Source organism: Ursus americanus, chromosome 21 (assembly GCF_024610735.1).
Source record: "Ursus americanus isolate L20-20 chromosome 21, mUrsAme1.1.p, whole genome shotgun sequence".
Taxonomy (NCBI): Eukaryota; Metazoa; Chordata; class Mammalia; order Carnivora; family Ursidae; genus Ursus; species Ursus americanus.
In genome coordinates, this window is record NC_142147.1 from 47,213,757 (window position 1) to 47,234,873 (window position 21,117).

Here is a 21,117-nt window from a genome sequence, read left to right on the forward strand (position 1 = left end):
TGTTCTTTGGCTATAAAACCCACCTCATGACTGGAATGATGCAGCTGTTATTAGACAAAAACACTTGAGATTTTTCCAAGCCTCTTCAGAGAGCTAACCATTTCAGCTCCGGATGCTTTGCTTCTGACCCCCAGACATGTTCTGTGAACTATTCATTTAGAGAGAAAGTGACCTTCCCCACCTCCCTGACATGCCTACAACTGCGAGTCTTCATGGAGCAGCCCCAGGCAGCAGAGAAGAGCTCAGTCCAGACAGCGCCCCAGGTGAGGAAGCCAGACTAGAGGGGACATATCCTGGTGCGCTGCCTTCTCGGAAGCCAGGCTTGGGGGCGCACTGGTCCCAGAGGGCCAGAATGCAGAGTGGAGCACCGAAGCTCCTCCCCATCACCCAGACCACCCTCGTTTCCGACCACGCCAACAAAAATTACGCAGCATCTAATTAGGAAAGCAACTAAGTCACCAATTTCTCCGTTCATTTGTATACCTTATATTTGGTACTAGGTGCTAAGTAAACAGTAGAAAAAGCAACAACTACAAAATGATGGAGGTTGTGACATGGATCTTTGACCATAAGGCACTGTTCCACCAGACGAATTTCTTTTAAAAATAGCTTTACTATTGTTATAAAATTGATATATACTCTTTGTTAAAAAGTAAAATACATAAAAGTACACGAATGTATTACACACCCCACATCTCACTTACTAGAGATTAGCAGTTATCATACTAACCTTTCACACATTTTTTTTTGTCTTTCTCTCTATATAAACACGATACGCAAAAACGTATTAACAAAATGGGGCCATACTAAAGTGGTTCTCCAATTTTCCTGGTTCACAGAATGGTTTGTGGGCAACCTTCAATGTCAACGTAGGTGTACCTGTATATTTTTAGTGGTTTCCACGCATTTACACGTGCCTTAATTTAGGACATGTAGCGTATTAACCTTTTTTTCTGCCATGGTAAGGAAATGCGAAGAAACTCAGCCATACGCACACATCTTTTTCCACATGTGCAACTATCTCCCAAGTATCAATTACTACACACTTATGGCCACTTCAAAGGTTATACAAATTGAACTTATACACTGACAAATTCTTTCCAAAAAAGACTACTTTTTTTCACCCCCACCAATAAATGCACAGGTGCATGTTTCCATTGATTCCCAGTGATGGTGGTTTGGGTGACTCTATTTTACCAGGGCTATTCCGACAAGTTAAAATGGTATTTCTGATTTTTTAAAATGCTCTAATAGTTGTCTTATCTGTTTCAAAAGACTATGAAATGAAACAGGGCAGAAGTATCATATTCATGATAGCAATAAAACAAATGAACCAATAAATTCAATGCAGTGCCAATTGGCTTCTGTTTTTAAAACCTGATAAAATGAGGGGCGCCTGGGTGGCTCAGTCCATGGCGCGGCCGACTCTTGATCTCGGCTTAGGTCTTGATCTCGGCTTAGGTCTTGATCTCGGGGTCATAAGTTCAAGCCCCATGTTGGACTCTGCACTGGACGTGGAGCCTACTTCAAAACAAAACAAAACAAAACAAAACAAAACAAAACAAAACAAAACAAAACAACCCTGATGAAATGGCCCTGCAGTTCAGTACAACTTCTCTAGGAGAGTTTAACTCTAGGAGATAAAACACATTCATCAGAACGCGACATAAAAAACGTGATGGAGACACATTATCCAGACCTGCCAAGAGGGGGACCCTCCCTCTCACTGTTCCTGCTCTTCTAAAAGTGACTGGCTTCAACCGATGGTAATGTCATCTTTTGATTCTCGTAAAATCGATCATCTAAAAGGTACACACAAAACTGGTTTTGGTAAAGTGACCATTCTTTCCTACATTTGTCCCATCTGTAGGTATTCCCATCCCACCCCCCACAAGGAATCCATGTCCACGACCCGCTCGTATCATCTATAAAAGCTCCCTCCTGGGCCAACTCTGAGGAGTGTGACGATCTTTACTGAGGCCCCGTCCTACTTCTTTGAGGACAGTTGGCTGTGCGACAGAGTCTTGGAGACGGAAGCGTGCAACTCAAGCGCTCTTCCCGTTTCACAAACTTCCAGGTCTTCCCTTCCTCTGCACCGAGGGCCGCCGTGAGGGCCGCCGTGACCAGGTCGACCTCCAGGGCAGCCCCCCCACCTCCACCCCACGCTCCCAAAGGCTTCCTCGTGCGCTGGCGCTCAGGGGAGTGTGAGGCTGGGGGCGCCACCGCCACGCACGCCTACTTGTCCGGTGTCTCGCCCGCGTGCGCTCGCTGATGATTGCGCAGGCCCGAGCTGTAGCTGAAGCCCTTGCCGCACTCCCCGCACTTGTAGGGCTTCTCGCCCGTGTGCACCCTCTGGTGGACGTGCAGGCACGAGCTGCGGCCAAAGCCCTTGCCGCACTCCTCGCACTTGTAGGGCTTCTCGCCCGTGTGCACCCTCTGATGGCCCTGCAGGTGTGAGCTCTGACTGTAGCCCTTCCCGCACACGTCGCATCTGTACGGCTTCTCCCCGGTGTGCACCCTCTTGTGACTGAGCAGCCCCGAGCCGTACCGGAAGCCCTTGCCGCACTCCTCACACGTGTAGGGCTTCTCCCCCGTGTGCAGCCGCTGGTGGGTGCGCAGATTGGAGCCGTAACTGAAGCCCTTGCCACACTCCTCACACGTGTAGGGCTTCTTGCCCGTGTGGATGCGCTGATGCTTGTAGAGGCTCGAGGTGCACCGAAAGCCCTTGCCGCACGCTTCGCACTTGTACGGCTTCTCGCCGGTGTGGACCCTCTGGTGGATGAGGAGCCCCGAGCTGTAGCTGAAGCCCTTGCCGCACTCGGCGCACTTATAGGGCTTCTCGCCCGTGTGCGTCCTCTGATGGATGAGCAGGTCGGAGCTGTAAATGAAGCCCTTCCCGCACGCGTCGCACACGAAGGGTCGCTCGCCCGTGTGCACCCGCTGGTGGCTGTGCAGGTCTGAATTGCGCCGGAAGCCCTTGCCGCACTCGCCGCACTTGTAGGGCTTCTCGCCCGTGTGCACCCTCTGGTGGACGTGCAGGTCCGAGCTGCGGCCGAAGCCCTTGCCGCACTCGCACTTGTACGGCTTCTCGCCCGTGTGCAGCCGCTGGTGCCTGAGGAGCCCCGAGCTGTAACTGAAGCTCTTGCCGCACACGTCGCACTCGAAGAGGCGCTGGCCCGTGTGCACGCGCTGGTGCGCCTGAAGGTACGAGTTGTAGCTGAAGCCTTTGTCGCACTTGTCACACTGGAAGGGCTTCTGGCCGGCGTGCGCCTTCTGGTGGCTGCTCAGGTGGGAGCTGCACGTGAAGCCCTTCCCGCACTGGCCACAGCTGTAGGGCTTCTCCCCGGGGTGCACGTGCTGGTGCTTGTGCAGCGCCGACTTGGCGTAGAAGCCCTTGCCACACTCGCCGCACGTGTAGGGCTTTTCCCCCGTGTGCAGCCGCTGGTGCACCTGCAGCACCGAGCTGTAGCTGAAGCCCTTGCCGCACTCGCCACACTTGTAGGGCTTCTCGCCCGTGTGCACCCTCTGGTGGACCAGCAGGTTCGAGCTGCGGCCGAACGCCTTGCCGCACTCGTCGCACGCATACGGCTTCCGGCCCGTGTGCACGCCCTGGTGAATGAGGAGAATGGACTGGTAGCGGAAGCCCTTCCCACACACGTCGCATCTGTAGGGCATCTCCCCGGCCGGGGCCCGGGGCCAGCTGGGCCCGCGACTGTTCTGCCTCAGGCCCCGGCCGCGCTCCTTACTTGGAGAGGATTTCTCACCCCCGGGGGTCCTCTGCGGTCTCTCAAGGTGGGCGGTGGGCCTTGAGCCCAGCCCGAACTCGTATTTATGGGGTTTCTCTCTCGAGGGCCCTCTTGGAGGAGTGGGAAGGGGTCGTGACTCTTCCCTGAAGCCGTTTCCACATTCCTTTCTTTTCCGGTCATACTCTTGGGGGTGAGGGCGAAGAAGTAGGGTCTTTTTAACGCCGTCCTTTCCACACTGATCCCAATTACAGGGTGTCTCTCTCTCCGGTAATCTGTGGGCATCGTGACACCGTGATATCCAGCTGAAGCCGTAACTGTCCCCTTCATGTTTATATACTATATCTTGCCTGTCAAGTTTTTTACACCCTTCTCGAATGTTCCACGGCTCATTCACAAAGGCTTTCATCCAAGAATCTTGAGCGGATACCGGTCTTACAGCTTTCCACGGTAGAAACCCTTGATTTTCCAAGCCGATGGGTCCCTGAAGACTGCCCACCAGACTGTCAATGTGTGAACCCCGAGCAGGTGCTCCTTCCCACCCTTGGCACAGAGAAGCGTCTTCTGAGAACTGGAAACTTTTCCCTTGAAGATTTACTCTATGATCCTGATTCTCAGTTAATTCACCAGCCACGTGTTCCCAGATTTTCCAGTAGGACAGCTCTCTGTAGGAAAGGCACTTTAATTCTCTTCCTTGAATATACTCCATTTCCTTTTCATTCTTGTCTCCTGTGGGGTGAAAGACCATTCAGAGATGAGAACAAATACAAGATTGGCTCAGGGATCTCAAGGCAAGTCAGCCTTTCAGACTCGGACCAGTAATAAGCCCAGAGCAAAATTCACCTGTGTGTATCATAACCACCAGGGCACTTCTTTCATGTCTAAAAAAAGGAAGAGGTTCCTGTTAACAAACTTTAAAGCTAAACATGATATGATCCTACTAGTAACAAACTACGTCTCATCATCTACTTGCCAAGCGAGAAATTCCGAACGGACTTCTGCAGAGAAAATTCACTTCTCCACTTACTGCTGTTGTTGCTGATAATAACAGTAATATCCAACATTGCTGCAACACTCGTGCTGACGATACACACCCGTTAACTCCTTTCACCCTCGGAATAACATTGAGGTGGGGACCCTTACATTTTCGCTTTACGGATGAGGGACCCAAGGCACAGAGAGAGTGAGCAACCTGGTGCAGTCACCCTGCCACACTGTGCGGAAGGGGTAGGCGGGGCGTCAAACACAGAAGTCCCGTTTTAGAGCTGCACTTAGCGGGGTCTCCCAGAGTGACTCTAATTCTGGGCACGTGTGAGCTGAACCCGGGGGGAGGAACGAAGCACCAAATCCTCCAAAGTGCACCAGCTGTGTCCCGGTCTTCTGGGAGCATGTCAGTTAGGAATCCACACGACACAAGGCACTGGAGGCATATAAATATTCAACGTATCCTTGTCACTGCCTGCAAGCTGTCAAACTGTCATGTTGACCGTGTAGTTCCAGAGAAGTTTAAAAAAAAAAAAACGGTCCGTGCTTTTTGATATTCTTTATTGGCAATTTTTTTAAAAGATTTTCTTTATTCATTTGACAGAGAGAGAGACAGCCAGCGAGAGAGGGAACACAAGCAGGGGGAGTGGGAGAGGAAGAAGCAGGCTCATAGCGGAGGAGCCTGAGGTGGGGCTCGATCCCAGAACGCCGGGATCATGCCCTGAGCCGACGGCAGACGCTTAACGACTGACCCACCCAGGTGCCCCATATTGGTGATTTTTACCTTCAGGGCCGAAATAACACAAATCTGTTTATTACTGAGGACTCCTAGGGTATAGGAGTTAAACGGGTTCAATGGGTATAAAGAGGACATAGGAGTTAACTGGCTTATCTTACACTGCCCGGCTGTTTCTATCAGAAGGAGGCAAGTCCAGGGATCCCCTCCGTCACTCTGGGCACGTCATTCTCTGAAAAGCATGACGGAATCATGAGAAGGTGGGAACTGAGTAGCGGAAATGAGGTCACAGGACAATTGCCTACAATAGTACGCAGTGTCCACAGGCAAGATTGAGGGTTGGAAGGGGCCTTATGTGACGAGCTCACCCCCTCCCTGCCTGCTCAGGACTCCAGGCTCCACGGTTCTTCCCTGGGTGTGCTCCTCTTGGATTTTCTCTCTCCGTTACCCAAGTCTTTCTGCCTTTTTTCCAAAGGGTACAGTATCTTACCAGGTTTGAAAGGTTGTTGTCCTGAAAATACAAGGCTTAGGGGCATTTTTGAGGGACAAAAAATAATCAGAAAATGTAGCCCCAATTCCATGACTTTGAAGTCTTTGAAGCACAGAGAAAAGATTCGAGATTGGCCAAATGAAACTACTTTATAACAGTTCTATAAAAAAATGGGATTTAACGTGTATATAAAGACCAAAAATACCCTTTCCCCAGGGAACAGGAACACGCCAATCGAGGTAAGTGTCCATTACCCAGACATTCCCCTCACCCACAGAGAGCAGGTTCCTGAAGTTCTCCAGCATCACGTCTCGGTACAGCTTCCTCTGGGCAGGGTCCAGCAGCCCCAGCTCCTCCTCCGTGAAGACCACCGCCACGTCCCTGAAGGTCAATGGCTCCTAAAACGTGAAACACCATTAACACAAACACCCGCCAGATGAAAGGTAAACCTGGAGTCACTAAGAAGAGTAGGCAAGCAAGCAGGAAGCTGCTCCGTCCAGCAGGTCAAATCAAGTTTTATTCATGTCTGATGCCAATATGTCGATTGTAACCAACGGACCTTCCATGTTTATCCAAAGAGCAAAGCAAGGAGCCCTAACTACTCTGCTCAATGTAAGCACTTCTGAGGGCAATTCCATAGGGCTGTATTGCTTCAATCATACGGTCGTTCATCTTACAGTTTGACTCCAACTGTAGAACGCCAGCTTGTCCTCCACAACAACGGTTCCAACAGTATATGCTGTTAGAGTGCGCGTGTCTGCACACACCCCAAAACCACCTTCTCTGCCAGAATGACTATTCTTCACCATCCAGCCCCTCGCCCCTCCATCAGCAGCTGGGCAAATCCTGTTCTTTGCTGCTCTAGCCCCCCATCCCCTCCACACACGCCTTTTACGGGCTTCCAAGTCCACGCTGAACAGAAGCAACCAATGGCTGTTTTTGCAACCGTGTCCACAACCAAATGAGGCCCCTTCAAATCATGCCATGTCATCCTCAATCGTGGACCATGGCCCAAGGTTTTCTGTGAAGGAGAACTGGAGTATGAACACTTTACTAATGCGATACTGTGAGCACTGCAGAAATCAAAATGATTAAAAAACCCCTGTCCTTGGGGCACTTGGTTGGCTCAGTCAGAAGAGCATGCTACTCTTGACCTCAGGGTCATGAGTTCAAGTCCCGGTGGGTGCAGAGATAGCCAAAAAAATAATTAATAATAAACTTAAAAAAAAAAAACTCCAGTCCTCAAGGATTCTGTAAGTCAAGACACAGGTTAGCAACAGTCTTCTAATCAGAGTTTGTGATCTTTTCTGTTCCATGGCCTCCTTTCGCAGTCTGGTGATACTTACGGACGCTTACTCAGAATACTGTCACAAATGCATAAAATAAAACACAAAGGACCGTTTTAAAGGTTAAGTATATGGGAATACAATGTTCAAAAATAATAAAACACAAAGGATGTGCTTCTTTGTCCACAATAAGTATCAAGAATGAACCACCTACTGTAATTTCAAATTAGTAATGAGCGTAAGTAATATTTTGCAACATCTACGCCAGCGAAGACTTAGTGTGGTTAAAAAACCAAAGCGAATCAGCAAAGGGAAAAGCCCTGTGGGTTGAAGTCTGGAGGAAGCCAGGTGCCAACAGGTGTTTGGTGCTGTAACAAATCGTATAGCCATGAATACAACTACACGCTGAGCCCCTTGGGTCCGGCACAGCTCTGAATGTGCGGGTGGTCTCAGGAACCCCGAACCAGGAGGTGAAGTCATGTGGCCATGGTCACATAGCTGGTTCGAGACAGAGGTCTAGTTCAAGCTGAGCACACAGAGTCTAGTTCCTGAGCCGCTAACCCTTAACAGTTGTCCTATAAAGGCCAAGATGTGAGTCACCAGGGGACCAGAAATGAGTCTATAAAGCAGGTGATATTAATACCTTCTATTTACAGAGAAATTACTGTGAGGCAGGCTCTAGCCTAAGTATTGTTTTTAAAAGATTTATTTATTTTATTTATTTGTCACAGAGAGAGAGAGAGCATGCGAACAGGGGGAGCCACAGGCAGAGGGAGAAACAGGCTCCCCTCTGAGCAGGGAGCCCAATGCAGGACTACATCCCAGGACCCCGGGATCACGACCTGAGCCAAAGGCAGATGTTTAACCGACTGAGCCACCCAGGCGTCCCTCTAGCCTAAGTATTTTTATATGACTGATCTCATTTAATCCTCACAGAACTCATGGAAAGTGAGAACTTTCTGGTGTCAGGAATGTTCTCTCATCTGCTCTAGTATCCATAACTACTCACAAGGTAGTGACTAGTGTTATCCTGCTTCACCGATGAGAAACCTGGGGTCCCACATAATAAGCGGTGAGTCAGGACTGAACTCAGGCAGCCTGGCTTCTCCATGTGGAAACCATTCTGCTATCCTGCCGCCCCACTGAGATCAGAGGGGCCAGACCAGAGGAACCCACATCCCCATTTTGGAAAAAGAGTGCGGAGAGAGCCCATTTCCAAGCAGAATCCTAGCTCAATCCCGAGACGAGAGGCAGCGTAAAGATGGAGAGATAGCTTGGGCAAGAGGCAGTCAGTCTGACAATTAAACCAATGTGGACCCACCAATAACTCTCAAATCTTTATATCCAGCCCTGCCATCTACACTGAGCCCTGCCGACTCCAACTACCACCTGGGTGTCTAAAAGGTATCGTGAAGCAGAAACAGCCCAATCAGAAGTGAGTCTTTCCTCCCAAACAGTTTTCTTCTAACCTCCCTGATGTAAACACAAGTACCATCGATCTTCAAGGTGTCCTTGATTCTTTCCTTTTCTTTATTTCTTACATCTAATTCATTAAAAAAAAAATGTGCCAATTATTATTCCAAAGGAGACTTCAAATCTCTCCGTTTCGCCTCTCTAATCTGACTCACCATTGTCTTTGCTTAGATGACTGCAGAACCTTCTCTCAATTCACCCTGCCTAGGCCCCTCGAGACACTTGAGAGCGATGAACTTGTTTTTAACCTATCTGCTACCTGTCTCCCCTTCTAGAATGCCAGCCCCATGAAAGCAGGGGCGTTTATCGGTTTTGCTTTCTGATATATCACCAGGGCTTAGAATAATGTTTGGCCCATAGTAGGTGTCCAACACATGTTTGCTGAATGAATAGGGACAGGAAGAATAATAGCTTCTGAACTTCGAAAGTACATGTTCAATATAAATAGTAAAACAATACAGAGACATACAAGGAACTCAGCGGACCAGAGCACAGAAGGCAGAAGCAGTCCCCGCAGAGGAAAGCGAAGTTGACTGTTCTTTCTCCTCCTCCGTACATATAACATACATACCTACTAAATATATGTACATATACATGTATAAATATATTCAAAAATACATAAATGAGAAAGGTAGCATTTCAGTTGACTTGCAAATGAGTAGTAAATATAACAAACAGCACTGTAATGACTGGCTATCCCTCTTGAAGAAAATGAAATTAAATGTCAACCCCACGCCACTTACAAAAACAAGTTACAGCCACATTAGAGATTAAAACGTTTTTAATCTAAATAAAAACCCATTTAGGTGCCTTTCTGACTAAGCTTGGAACCGGTCAGGCCAGATATTCAAAGGGGAACCGACAAATCATTTAATTAGGTGAAAATGTTACACTTCTTCATGGTCAACTCGCCATTCGGAAAGGCAAGACTGAGAGAAAGTAACTGTTAACACTTCCGATGGGCGAGTTAACAACCCTACTCTTGAAAGAGCTCCTTTTATTCATTAATGCAGATGGGCGAAAGCGTCTCATAAGCAATTCACAGATGGGAAAACACAACCGCAAACATGGAACACGGTCATCGCGCACCGACTGTGACGAACTGTGAAATACGTGGGCGGGCTTAGCCACACACCCTCCTCCCTCGGATTAGCAAAACACGTTCCGTACCGATAAGGCCTTGGGGGGAAACTTGCCCCCCCCCAAAAAATATAATCAGAATTCTCAGAAGTGTAAAAAAAAAAAAAATCACTGCTATGATTACAGGAAAATAAAACCTCAAGAGATGAGCCAACCGGCAGAACGAACGTCACCGAAGCACAAGCCAGAGAAAGGAGCACAGAGCAGCCTCCTGGAATATGATGGAAAGTTCCAAAGAAGAGAACAAAAGTTAAAGGATACGGAAGATAGATCCAGAAGTTTCACCCTTAATAACAGGAGTTCCAATAGGTCCAAGTGAGTACGATAATAGTAACAGCAGACATCCGGGCGGAAAAAGAATTCATGCCAGAAGATCGCAGAGCAAGGGCAGTAAAGGGGTGACCTTTGAAAATACACTCAGCCAAGATGCTGTCAAGTATACCACAACAGACCTTTCTGGGGGGGGGGGGGATGCTAAAGTAACTAATAAGCCAGAATAAACTCTGTTCACCAGAAGACGAATGCAGAAGCCATGAGGAAAAGGCCAGCCCAAGACTGAACACCCGTTCTCAAGGTATGAATGAAGAATTTTCAGCTTAGACAATCTGCCATTTGGGCATCAAGGCAACAGACATTTTTCAGCACGGGGAATGCTCAGTGGGTACAAGCCCCGCGAGTCGTCTCTGGGGAAAGCAAACTGCGCAGTGACGTTAAGCCAACCAACAGATAAAATGAAGCCAGGAATGAAGAAACTGGTAAAAAGGGCAGGTGGCGGACAAGGACCTCCAGACACAGGACTGAGCCAGGTCTACTGTGCGAAGCAGCAGTGACAAATCAGAAGGTAATGATAATGGTAACAGTATCATATCGGGAGACGGTGGGAAGTAAAGAAGTGCTCGTTTCTTCAGCCCTCAGAGCAGCGAGTTCATCGATAATATTGAAAATTAAAGTATATTGTAAAAATGACCCAAAGTTTCCAAATTTTTCCGTGTCTTTCCATAAAAAGAGAAAGCTTTATAAAATAAGCTCGCGTGTGCTAACAAAAATACGTACTTAAGATTTTACAACTGCTTTGATTTCTTTTTCTTTCGACTTAAAGGAAAAAATACACAGATGCATGTATCTACCGTGTGTGTGTGTGTGTGTGTGTGTGTGTGTGTGTGTGTGTCAGAATGAGGGGGGGGAACGCATCTTTCTACATCCTGATAGTTTCATCCACTTTACCTCACTGGACAGCAGCACAAAATCGAGACAAGAGAACAAGTGAAACCATAATAATCCATCAATCCAACGTCAATCCAATGGATGGACGTGGAGTCCATGGAGTTATTTTTTTTTTTTCTTTCTTTGCGGTTATGAACAATGCGGCAATGACCATTCTGCAGACACCTGCTCTGATTCCGAATGAACTTGCAGAGTGGGGAATACCGGAGCATGCGTAACTTCCAGAAAGACTAAAAATGCCCCTTGCAATTGTGTGCGTGGACCCGTTTCTCCGTCGGGCTCACAGCGAATACTGACCTTTCAAATCTTTGGTCATCTGCTAAAAAAAAAAAAAAAAAAAAAAAGAATCCTACCTTGTTTCAGCCTGTACTGCTTTGACTAACAGAGGTTGATTGTCTTTTCATATCATTACTGGCCATTTGTGTTTCTTCTTTTCTTCCTTCCTGAACAAGAATGCCTGGGCATTTGAACCCCTCTTTCAAAAATAAAGATATTAGAATTTATCATTTTGTGATCGATGAAATGTCTTCCGCCCTAATATGCTCTCTTTTAACCTGGTTCCTGGGGTACTTTTTGGCAGGGTGTATAATCGGGAGACTATAAGATCCGTAAATGAATCAGAGAAACGTCGCACGGGGGAGAAAACCTCGGGCAGAGAAGAAGGATTCATCGTCTGGAGAGTCACCTCTCTGTATAATTTAGGCTCGGGCCCTTAGATGAAACGACGATCGACTGGCAGGAGCACGTGGAGCGGAACGGCAGATTACAGCCACACCAACCCGGGTTCAAATGCACAATTCCCTGCTCATTTCTTCCTTCCTAAACCCAGCTCCTATCCCCTGTCTCACATGGCTACTCTGTGGATAAATGCAATGAGCAATGTCATTATCGTCCAATACACGGTTATCTCTTTTTCCCTTTTAACAAGGGAGGGGGATATTTTTACGCTCTGACGCCTGGAGTGTTCTTTCTGGAGAGAAAAGAGATCTCAACCCACCTGAAACTCGGTCTTGTCCTTCCCATCCTGAGAAAGGGCTGAGGCTTGAGAGCGGACAGCTGCAGGAGGAGAAGGAAGCCATGAGAAGAGGGGGCTCCCGCCTGGGCTCACGGACCATCTACTGGGACCCCAGCAATGTCTGCTGTTCGCACACTGGATTCTTTTCCTCCACCTCACTTGTCCTCACTCCACACCCGGCTCCGCTCCTTCCCCACCACATACCCTTCCTGAACTCTCACCTCTCTCCCCAGGCCTTGAGGTCCAAGTCTCCATGGCCGCCTCTCCTAGGTTTTCCCGATTTTATTTCTCCTCTGATCTTCCTAAGCCAGAGAGGCAGGAGATCCGGGCCTTCTTCATTCTTGAGGTTCTCCACGCTCTGAGGAGTGTCGGATGGCTGTCCGGCTCAGAAGGAGGGCCCTGCCTCCACCTTCACACTCCACGGCCTGGTTGCTTCCCATGCTCCAGGGACCTGTGGGCTCAAGAGGGGAACTCGACTTCATCCAGTCCTTTCTTCTGGGCCCCAAAGTTCTGGGTCTCCAGTACGGTGCACACACTCTGGATACCAGGTGGAGGCTTACCGAGTCGCTGTCTGCATAGTCCCTGCTCCGGAGAGATTCACGGTCCACAGAGCCAAGAAGGCTGCAGATGGCTGCAGACGGTCTGAGAAGTTTCTGTGGGGAGGGCCTAGCAGCAGAAGTGTCGTAGTGAGACAAAGGGCTTGACGGAAGGGTGCAGACGTCACAGACATGAGACCTGTGTTCTATGAAGGAGAATCCGGAGTGTGAACGCTTTACTAATGCGATACCGTGAGCACTGCAGAAATAAAAACAATTAAAAATCCCTGTCCTCAGGGCGCCTGACTGGCTCAGTCGGAAGAGCATACTACTCTGGATCTCGAGGTCGTGAGTTCGAGCCCCACGTTGGTGTAGAGACTACTAAAATAATAATAATAATAATAATAATAATAATATAATAATAAACTAAAAAAAAAACAGTCCTCAAGGATTCTATAAATCAAGATACAGGTTAGCAATGGTCTTTTAAATCAGAGTTCGTGATCTTTTCTGTTCCACGGCCTGATTTGGCAGTCTGTTGATATTTACGGACTCTTACTCAGAATAACGTTGAAAATGCATAAAATAAAACACACAGGATTATTTTAAAGCCTAATTATACTAGAATACAATGTTCAAAAACAATAAAACACCAGAGATGTGCTTCCTTTTACGCATTAAATATCGAGTTAATTAGCTACTGTATTTTCAAAACAGTAATGAGCGTAAGCAATATTTTGAAACATCTGCACCAACTATAATACAAAAATATCTACGATTTGCATGGAAAACAGATTTCCGGATTCTGATGATACTATTGTGGTTTGTCGCCTGCATTCATAATGAAAGGAAATGCAATTTTTCAGCTCAACTAGTGTATATTTTTTTTCCCACTCAAGTTCATGAACCCCCTGCATTATGCCCATGGACTGGAGTTCAAGAGCTCCTTTTCCAAGTGAGACCTTCTCCTGCCGCCACCAGATTAAATTAGTCACTCGGGGACCCAGAATCACGCTGTTGAAGTTGCTGGCTTGCCACCTTTAACACAGATGCCCTGTTAAGATCTCTAAATCATCAGGGCACCTGGGGGGCTCAGCTGGTTAAGCAGCTGACTCTTGATTTTGGCTCAGGTCACAATCTCCGAGTCCCAGGATCGAGCCCCACATCGGGCTCCGAACTCAGCAGGGGAGTCTGCTTCAGGATTCTGTCTCCCTCTGCCCCACCCCTTGCTAGCACACGTACTCTCTCTCTCTCTCTCTCCCTCTGAAACAAACAAATCTTTAAAAAAAAGAGAGAGAGAGAGAGATCTCTAAATCATCAAGGGAACAGGGCCTTCTTCCTTGATTTGTGTTCTCCATTTTGCACGGGTCCGGCCCATTGGACACATTGAACAAATTCCATCAATGGTATGTGAAGCACAGAGTCGACCAGAACTCTCGGAACCAGCTCGGAACCAGTCAGTAGGCAGTGCAAACACACAGACCGTGAGTTCCTTCCCTTCCACTCTTTGCCTGATCTGCTTTCTCCTGAGACCCAAGCCACAGGGCAGGTTCAGAGAGACACGCACCCTGGGGGGCCCACTCCAAGATCCCCCCTACCCTGGATGGCTTCAGGAGCTCACGTCTCCACTTTGCCCCTCACTGTCGGTCTGAGACCTCTGCATAGCCCGTTCTGGCAAGCGCCTCCCTGTCTCCCACGGTTTGTGCTCTGCCCTGCACGAGGGCCTGCTCTCTGAAGCAAGTGTGCAAGGCTGGGCCACCTGCTAACCTCCTACGGGGACGACAAAGATCTCTAACAGTGTCCTCCCGGCCAATGCCATTTAAATCCAACTCCTCAGGACCTCGAGGACCGTGCTCCAGAAACCTTAGCCTGCTCAAAAATCACCATGAGAGACTGTTGAAACAGACTGCGGGAGCCCACCCCCAAAGATCCTAATTCAGTAGCTCCGCAGCGGAGCACAAGAGTCTGTGTTTCTAACAAGTTCCCAGGCGATGCTGATACGGCTTCTCGGGGCCCATGCTTTACGGGAGCAGGCACTAACACTCGAGCTTCCTCTGACAGCTGGCTTTCAGGGCTTCCGGGGGTTTCTAGTTTACACAGAATTTCCTCGTGGTTCCTCCTCATATCCCCGACCTCCAAAAGTCAGGACTGCCTCAAGCTTTGGTGCGCGAAGTTCTTCTCTACCTCTAGTCATTCACTGCCTCAGTGAACACACCCAGCTTCGGGACGTCAAATAGCGTCCACGCGCCGATGACTCCAAACCAACTTGAAATGTCCCCGTGGCTGTCTAAAAGATGTCTCCAACTTAACACACCCAAAACCAAACACCAGATTTGTCTTTCCAAATAAGCGCGACACATGTTTGGAAATGATCTTTGATTTTTTTTTCTCTTTTTCATACGCCACATCCAACATCAGCAAAAACCTTCAAATGATAGCCAGCATCCGATCGATTCTCTCACTACTACGGTCCAAACCACCATCATCTCTTGCCTAAACTACAGCAGTTGACCTCTAACTGGTCTCTCTGCTTCTATTCCTGTCCCCCTACCATCTACTTCCTACACAGCAGCCAGGATGATTTTTCTTTAAGATTTATTTTTTTATTTGAGAGAGAGAGCACGAGTGCATGCATGCAGGGGGAGGGGCAGGGGGAGAGAGAGAACCTCAAGCAGACTCCACACTGAGTGAGGAACCCAATGCGGGGCCCAGTCTCACGATCCTGAGATCACGACCTGAGCTGAAATCGAGAGTTAGACACTTAACCAACTTGAGCCACCCAGGCGCCCCAGCCAGAATGATCTTTTAAAAATACAAGTACGGGCATGTCACTTCACTGGCCAAGAACTTCACCTCACTCAAAACCTTCCCTAAAGTCCTTTCAATGTCCAAAAGACCCTACACAATCTGACCTCCCCATACCCAATCTCCCATTTATCCCTCCCCTTTCTCATTCTGCTCAGCCTCTCTGGCCTCCTTACTGTTCTTCACATTGACCAGCCAGGCCCCTACTTCGGGGCCTTCACAGCTGTACCCTTTCCCCAGTGTCACAGGCCTCTCACTTCCTTTGGGTCCCTACTCACCACCTTTCCAGTGAAATCACCTTTTCACTGAAATCATCCCTGATTATCCTACTTACGATTGAGAGTCTCTCTGCCAGCCCTCCCAAAGCGTCTTCCCTGCTTCATTTTTCCCATGAAACTTATCACCTAACCTACCATCTGTGTGTCTCATTTACTATCTTTCTGTGCCCATGAGAATAGGAGTCTGTGAGGGCTGGGATTTTAGTCTGCTGTGGGCACAACATAGGCACCCAATACATATATAAATGGGAAACTGGGACTGAAGTGAACTCAGCCTGCTGATCCTGGGATCCTGGGTTCTCTGATACCAGCTGCAGAGCAGAATGGTTTTGTCCGGCCGTGTGTTCCCTTAGTCAATTATACACTAAGGACCGCACTGGGCCTGGGGCATAGTGGTGGTCAAGGCAGGCAGGCAAGGACTGTGCTCACGCAGCTGACACTCTAGCTGAGAAGACAGCACCCATTCACCGAAATTCTACTGTGTATCAGGTGCTTAGGTTTAAAGAAAGATATACTCCTTTACCATACGGAGTGCACACTGGGGAGAGAAAGAAGATGACCATGATATCACGGTTGACACAGCAGTGGGATAAAGGGCTGATGGGAGTGAGAGACGTTGGCAAGGTAGAAATAACAGGACTAGATGAATGATTACACGTGCGGATGAAAAGGAGAAATCAAGTAGGAGGCCAGAGTTGAGGCGGAAGGAACACAGGTAAATTACGGGGGTTCGATCCAGATAGCAAGACGGGAGGCTGGGTGGGAAGCTGCAGGTCTTGACTCAATACTGGAGTTGGCAAAAGGCCTGGGGGTACATTCTGCTCAGCCACTTTGTAGCTGTGTGAACACCAGAAGAGGGACGAATCTCTGAAGGAGTCTTTTCTTTCTGCTGTGAAGTGAAGACAGGACTTCTTACTCGCAGAGTTGGAAGAATTCAGTCTTTCTCTCTCACACACAGACACATGGATACTTATATGGGTAAAGCCCACAGCCTAGGACGTGGCACATAGAAAATCCTCAGCCAGCCGCTATCATTGCTGTTATTCATTCATCCTAGCACTCACCTAGGGATACAGGCACCCACTTGTTTAACAAAGACACATCCGGTGTCTCACTGTATCTCGGACGCCCTGAGACACTGAAGCAAGTAAGATGGACAAGGTACTTGTCCTCACAGGGCTTGCATTCTGGTGCGTAAACAAATCTACTAAAGAGGTGATCTCTGAGTACAAAAAGGGCGATGAAGAAAATAAGACCAACTGTTTACGAACCAGAACAGAAGTTCTCTAGGACAGAACACAGGTGGCAGGTGTGGCAGGGGCAGCACGAATCAGGTTGTCGAGGAAGGTCTCCAAGGCCTGCGTGAAAATAAATCAGCCGTGCAAAGGTCTGGGATGGAAAGAGTACGGAGGGAGGGGCCGGTGCAAAGGCCCTGACTTCTGGTTATAATACCTCAGCCTTCTCATCTGTAACACAGGACTAAAAATATCTAACTTAAAAGTTGCTGAGCAAATTAAATATCAATATTTATTGACAGGCTACCCTATACGTCAGGTACTGTCCCAGGTACTAGGGATACAGCAACGAAAGCCCTCAGCATAACTGGTATATAATAAGCACTTAATTAATGCATACCATTACACTTACTGTAATTATTTCTTTCCCACACCTAGCACAGCCCTGACATAGTGTAAACCTGAGTGATTCACTGACTAAATGAACAAATACTAGAAGCCAGGGAGAGAATACACTAAATCAAGACACCAGGAAATTCCCCCAACTTTAGGGAAAAAAAAACATTTCTGGGGGGAAGGCAGCCATGGCTGAGGGGCCTGAATGGGCATTTGTCAAGACCACGGTATGAAGAGTAAGGTCAGAAGAGTGGGCCCTATTTGGGAAGAGAGCTGGCATTGCCATAAAATAACAAGAAATCGAAATTCTACTCACTTGCAGCTCTAATGTCAAGAGACCGGGGGTTATTCCTTTCTCTTCCATGCAGTTCTCTCTGAGAAAGGAACAGTCCCAAAAAGGCAAGGCCATGAAATAAAAATAAGCCAGGAGATAACATGATTTTATCACCCTTCCCAAGACACAACAGGCAGCAATCTCTGAGCACAAGTTGAATGGAATCTAGCCTTCCTGTAATCTACTCCTGCTACCAGAAGGGAACCTCCCTCCCTAGAGGGCTCAGACAGAGGGTCCAAGCCATTCCTGCCGTGGGCCTTGTCTACAAGCCTGCATTCGCTGTAGCTTCCAGGAGACAATCAGATGGCCACCAGACACCTGAAAAGGTGCTCAACATCACTCATCATCAGGGAAATGCAAATCAAAACCACAATGAGATATCATCTTACACCTGTCAGAGTGGCTAGAATCAAAAAGATAAGAAGTAACAAGTGTCAGTGAAGATGTGGAGAAAAAGGAATCCTGGTAATACAGACTGGTGCAGCCACTGTGGAAAGAAAGCAGTATGGAGGTTCCTCGAAGAAATAAAAATAGAACTACCATATGATCCAGTAATTCCACAACTGGGTTTTTACCTGAAGAAAACAAAAACACTAATTTGAACAGATATATGCACTCCTGTGCTTACTGCACCATTATTTACAACAGCCAAATTATGGAAGCACCCCAACTGTCCATCCATAGATGGCTAAAGAAGATGTGGTATTTGTATATACAATGGAATATTACTCAGCCATACAAAAGGGTGAAATCCTGCCATTCGCAACAACATGGGTGGACCTAGAGGGTATAATGCTAAGTGAAATGAATCAGTCAGAGAAAGACAAATACCATATTATTTCCTTTATATGTGGAATTTAAGAAAAAACACAAAAGAACAAAGAAAAGAAAAAGAGACACAAAGCCAGACTCTTAAACACAGAGAACAAGCTGGTGGTTGCCAGGGAGGAGGTGGGTGGAATGAGAGGACACCTATCTTGATGAGCACTGAACAATCTACAGAACTGTTGAATCATTATACGCCTGAAACTAATAAAGCAGTGGATATTTAAAACTCTTTTTAAACACCTAAATATATACCTAAAGATATACCATGTTCATGCAGTTAAAAGACTCAAAGTTGTTATCTGCTCTCTCCAAAGCAATCTCAATCAAAATCTCAACAAAATCTCAATCTTTTTGCAAAATTTGACCCACTGATACTAAAATATATATTGAAACTAAAAAAAAGAAAGAAAAGAAAAAGAAAAAGAAAACAAATAGAATAGCCAAAACAATCCTACTCAAAGAAGGAAAACTTTGGACAAAATCTGGACTCATTCCTTCTGACTTTAAGATTTATTCTAAAGCTACAGTAATCAAGAAATAGTGGTATTTTTAAAAAAGATTTTATTTATTTATTTATTTATCTATTTATTTATTTATCAGAGAGAGAGAGAGAGATCACAAGCAGGGGGAGCAGCAGGCAGAGGGAGAAGCAGGCTCCCCACTGAGCAGGGGCTCGATCCCAGGACCCTGAGATCATGACCTGAGCTGAAGGCAGAGGCTTAACTGACTGCGCCACCCAGGCGTCCCAAGAAATAGTGGTATTGACAACAATGGTAGATCAATAAGAAGAGTCTTTTCAACGTCTGGAGTTGTAACAATTGGAAAATTCTTATGTACCCCTCTTTAAATCATACACAAAAATTCATGCAATATGGATTAAAGATCTACTATTAAAAAAAAATCTGAATTGAGAGCTGTGACTCTCCTATGCTGTGTGACAGAGTGGAATCCAACCCGTGAGCCTCGGACGCTGCAAAAAACAGACCACTACATCAGCAGAATAATCGCTTAAAACTTGTACGGCGCTTAGTAATTCTCGAGGGAACACATGCAGAACACGAAAATCAACTTCTGCAGCTCCTTATGGAAATGACTTCACAGGAAAGTCCGAAATTCATACAGAAGTGGGTGTGCGGCTACCGTGAAAGAATTCCAGATAGCATCCATCTGAGACTGCCTGGATTGGAGTCTCCCAAACCGAGCGATGCCCGTCTCAAAGCCACAGCTGCGGACTAGGAACTGCTGCTTCCCAAGCCTCGGGGTGTCCAGCGCTGCCGGCCCGAGCCCCGCCCCCCATCCCAACCCGGTATGCCCGGTGCATCCGCCTCCTCAAACCTCTTCTTCGCCAGGCGGAGCTGTCGAAATCCCCCGGCTCTGACCTCCGCCACACGCCCCCTCCCCCCAGATCCTAAAGACCCGGCCCCTGTCCCTGCTGCCGGAACGAAGACCTCCAAGAAGCCCCACGTCCCATTACCCACTCACCCTCGCAGAAGAAATTATGGCAGTGCTGCGGTGGCCGGAAGCGGAAGTGGGAGACTCTTGGGGGCCAGGACTACACTTCCCAGAACCCTCTGCGGCGCTCGGTCTTATTTACAGTCCAGACGGTGACGTAAAAAAGCACACACCTGGAGCCCCCGCCCAAGGCCAGGTGGAAGGCGGAGTGCCCAGCAGGTGTACCCTGGTCTGTGGGAGGACGCATGATGTTCTGGCTCTCAGCTTTGGAGCAGCACTACACCTTTCTTCTCTTTCCTTAAAAAAAAGTTATTACTGGCTGCTAACATGTTCACGTTGTAGAAAATCTGACACTACTCTCCAACAGGCAAATCCATAATGCCATCACCAGGGAATAAAAAACATTGATGTTTTGGTGTAAATTTTATATGTATGTAATATACATTTTAATTATATATTTTAATTCCAAAAGCACTGCATGATCAATGGTAAAAAAAAAAAAAACAGTAAAAGGAAAAAAGAATGTTTAAAAAAAAAAGTAAGGAGGAAAAGTAAGAAAAAGAATTAAAGTCCTCTGTAATCCTAGCATCCATAAACAAGGATCATTAATATCTTGGCCTATGTATTTCCAGAGTTACTCTTTGAGTAAATATATATTTAAAAATTTTTGTCCCCATGAAATTGGCATCATAATATTTTAGGACAGTTTTTGCTTCTCACGTCATGTATCATGGGAAGCTCTCTATGTCACTAAATAATAAATTCATTTTAAGTGCTTGCTTAGAATTCTTTAGTTTTAGATCCGTTACCATCTTGTTCACCAATGAAGTTAGACTTCCAATCTCAGTGTGTCAAAACTAGGAATAATTGTTTTCTTTAATTTCTTCCAATTTGAGAGCCCAAACTTACTGATTGCACTTCTTTGCTCATGGAGATGTTGAATAAATGTCAATATGTCAGTGGTGGGTAAATTGCTTTTTTTTTTTTTAAAGATTTTATTTATTTATTCGACAGAGATAGAGACAGCCAGCGAGAGAGGGAACACAAGTAGGGGGAGTGGGAGAGGAAGAAGCAGGCTCATAGCAGAGGAGCCTGATGTGGGGCTCGATCCCACAACGCCGGGATCATGCCCTGAGCCGAAGGCAGGCGCTTAACCGCTGTG

General features: G+C 47.2%; 1 protein-coding gene across 4 annotated transcripts; it reads right to left on the reverse strand.

The window, feature by feature from the left end:
• Positions 1–428: 428 nt before the first annotated feature.
• On the reverse strand, positions 429–20,040 carry ZNF229 (zinc finger protein 229). Of its 4 annotated transcripts, none has more exons than XM_045814837.2 (6): positions 19,986–20,040; positions 12,652–12,833; positions 12,313–12,542; positions 12,074–12,132; positions 6,225–6,351; positions 431–4,472 (listed from the first exon to the last, which is right to left on the reverse strand). In XM_045814837.2, the coding sequence occupies exons 3-6, from the start codon at positions 12,344–12,346 to the stop codon at positions 2,236–2,238; spliced, it is 2,457 nt and encodes an 818-aa protein (XP_045670793.2). In that variant the 5' UTR covers positions 12,347–12,542; positions 12,652–12,833; positions 19,986–20,040; the 3' UTR covers positions 431–2,235. The 4 variants fall into 4 exon arrangements, with proteins under 4 accessions (XP_087726999.1, XP_087727000.1, XP_045670793.2 ...); XM_045814923.2 differs by having other exon boundaries at positions 12,313–12,549; XM_087870873.1 differs by lacking the exons at positions 12,074–12,132; positions 12,313–12,542; positions 12,652–12,833; positions 19,986–20,040 and having other exon boundaries at positions 429–4,472; positions 6,229–6,342.
• Positions 20,041–21,117: the final 1,077 nt, after the last annotated feature.

What these genes read in the sequence shown, in the direction of transcription:
- ZNF229 (XM_045814837.2), bottom strand. Translation starts at nt 12,346, where the DNA reads ATGGAGACTTGGACCTCAAGGCCTGGGGAGAGAG. An exon ending in AGGACAAGACCGAGTTTCAG is followed by an intron (nt 6,352 to 12,073) that starts GTGGGTTGAGAT and finishes TTCACGTTTTAG; the next exon opens with GAGCCATTGACCTTCAGGGA. An exon ending in CAGGAACCTGCTCTCTGTGG is followed by an intron (nt 4,473 to 6,224) that starts GTGAGGGGAATG and finishes TTCACCCCACAG; the next exon opens with GAGACAAGAATGAAAAGGAA.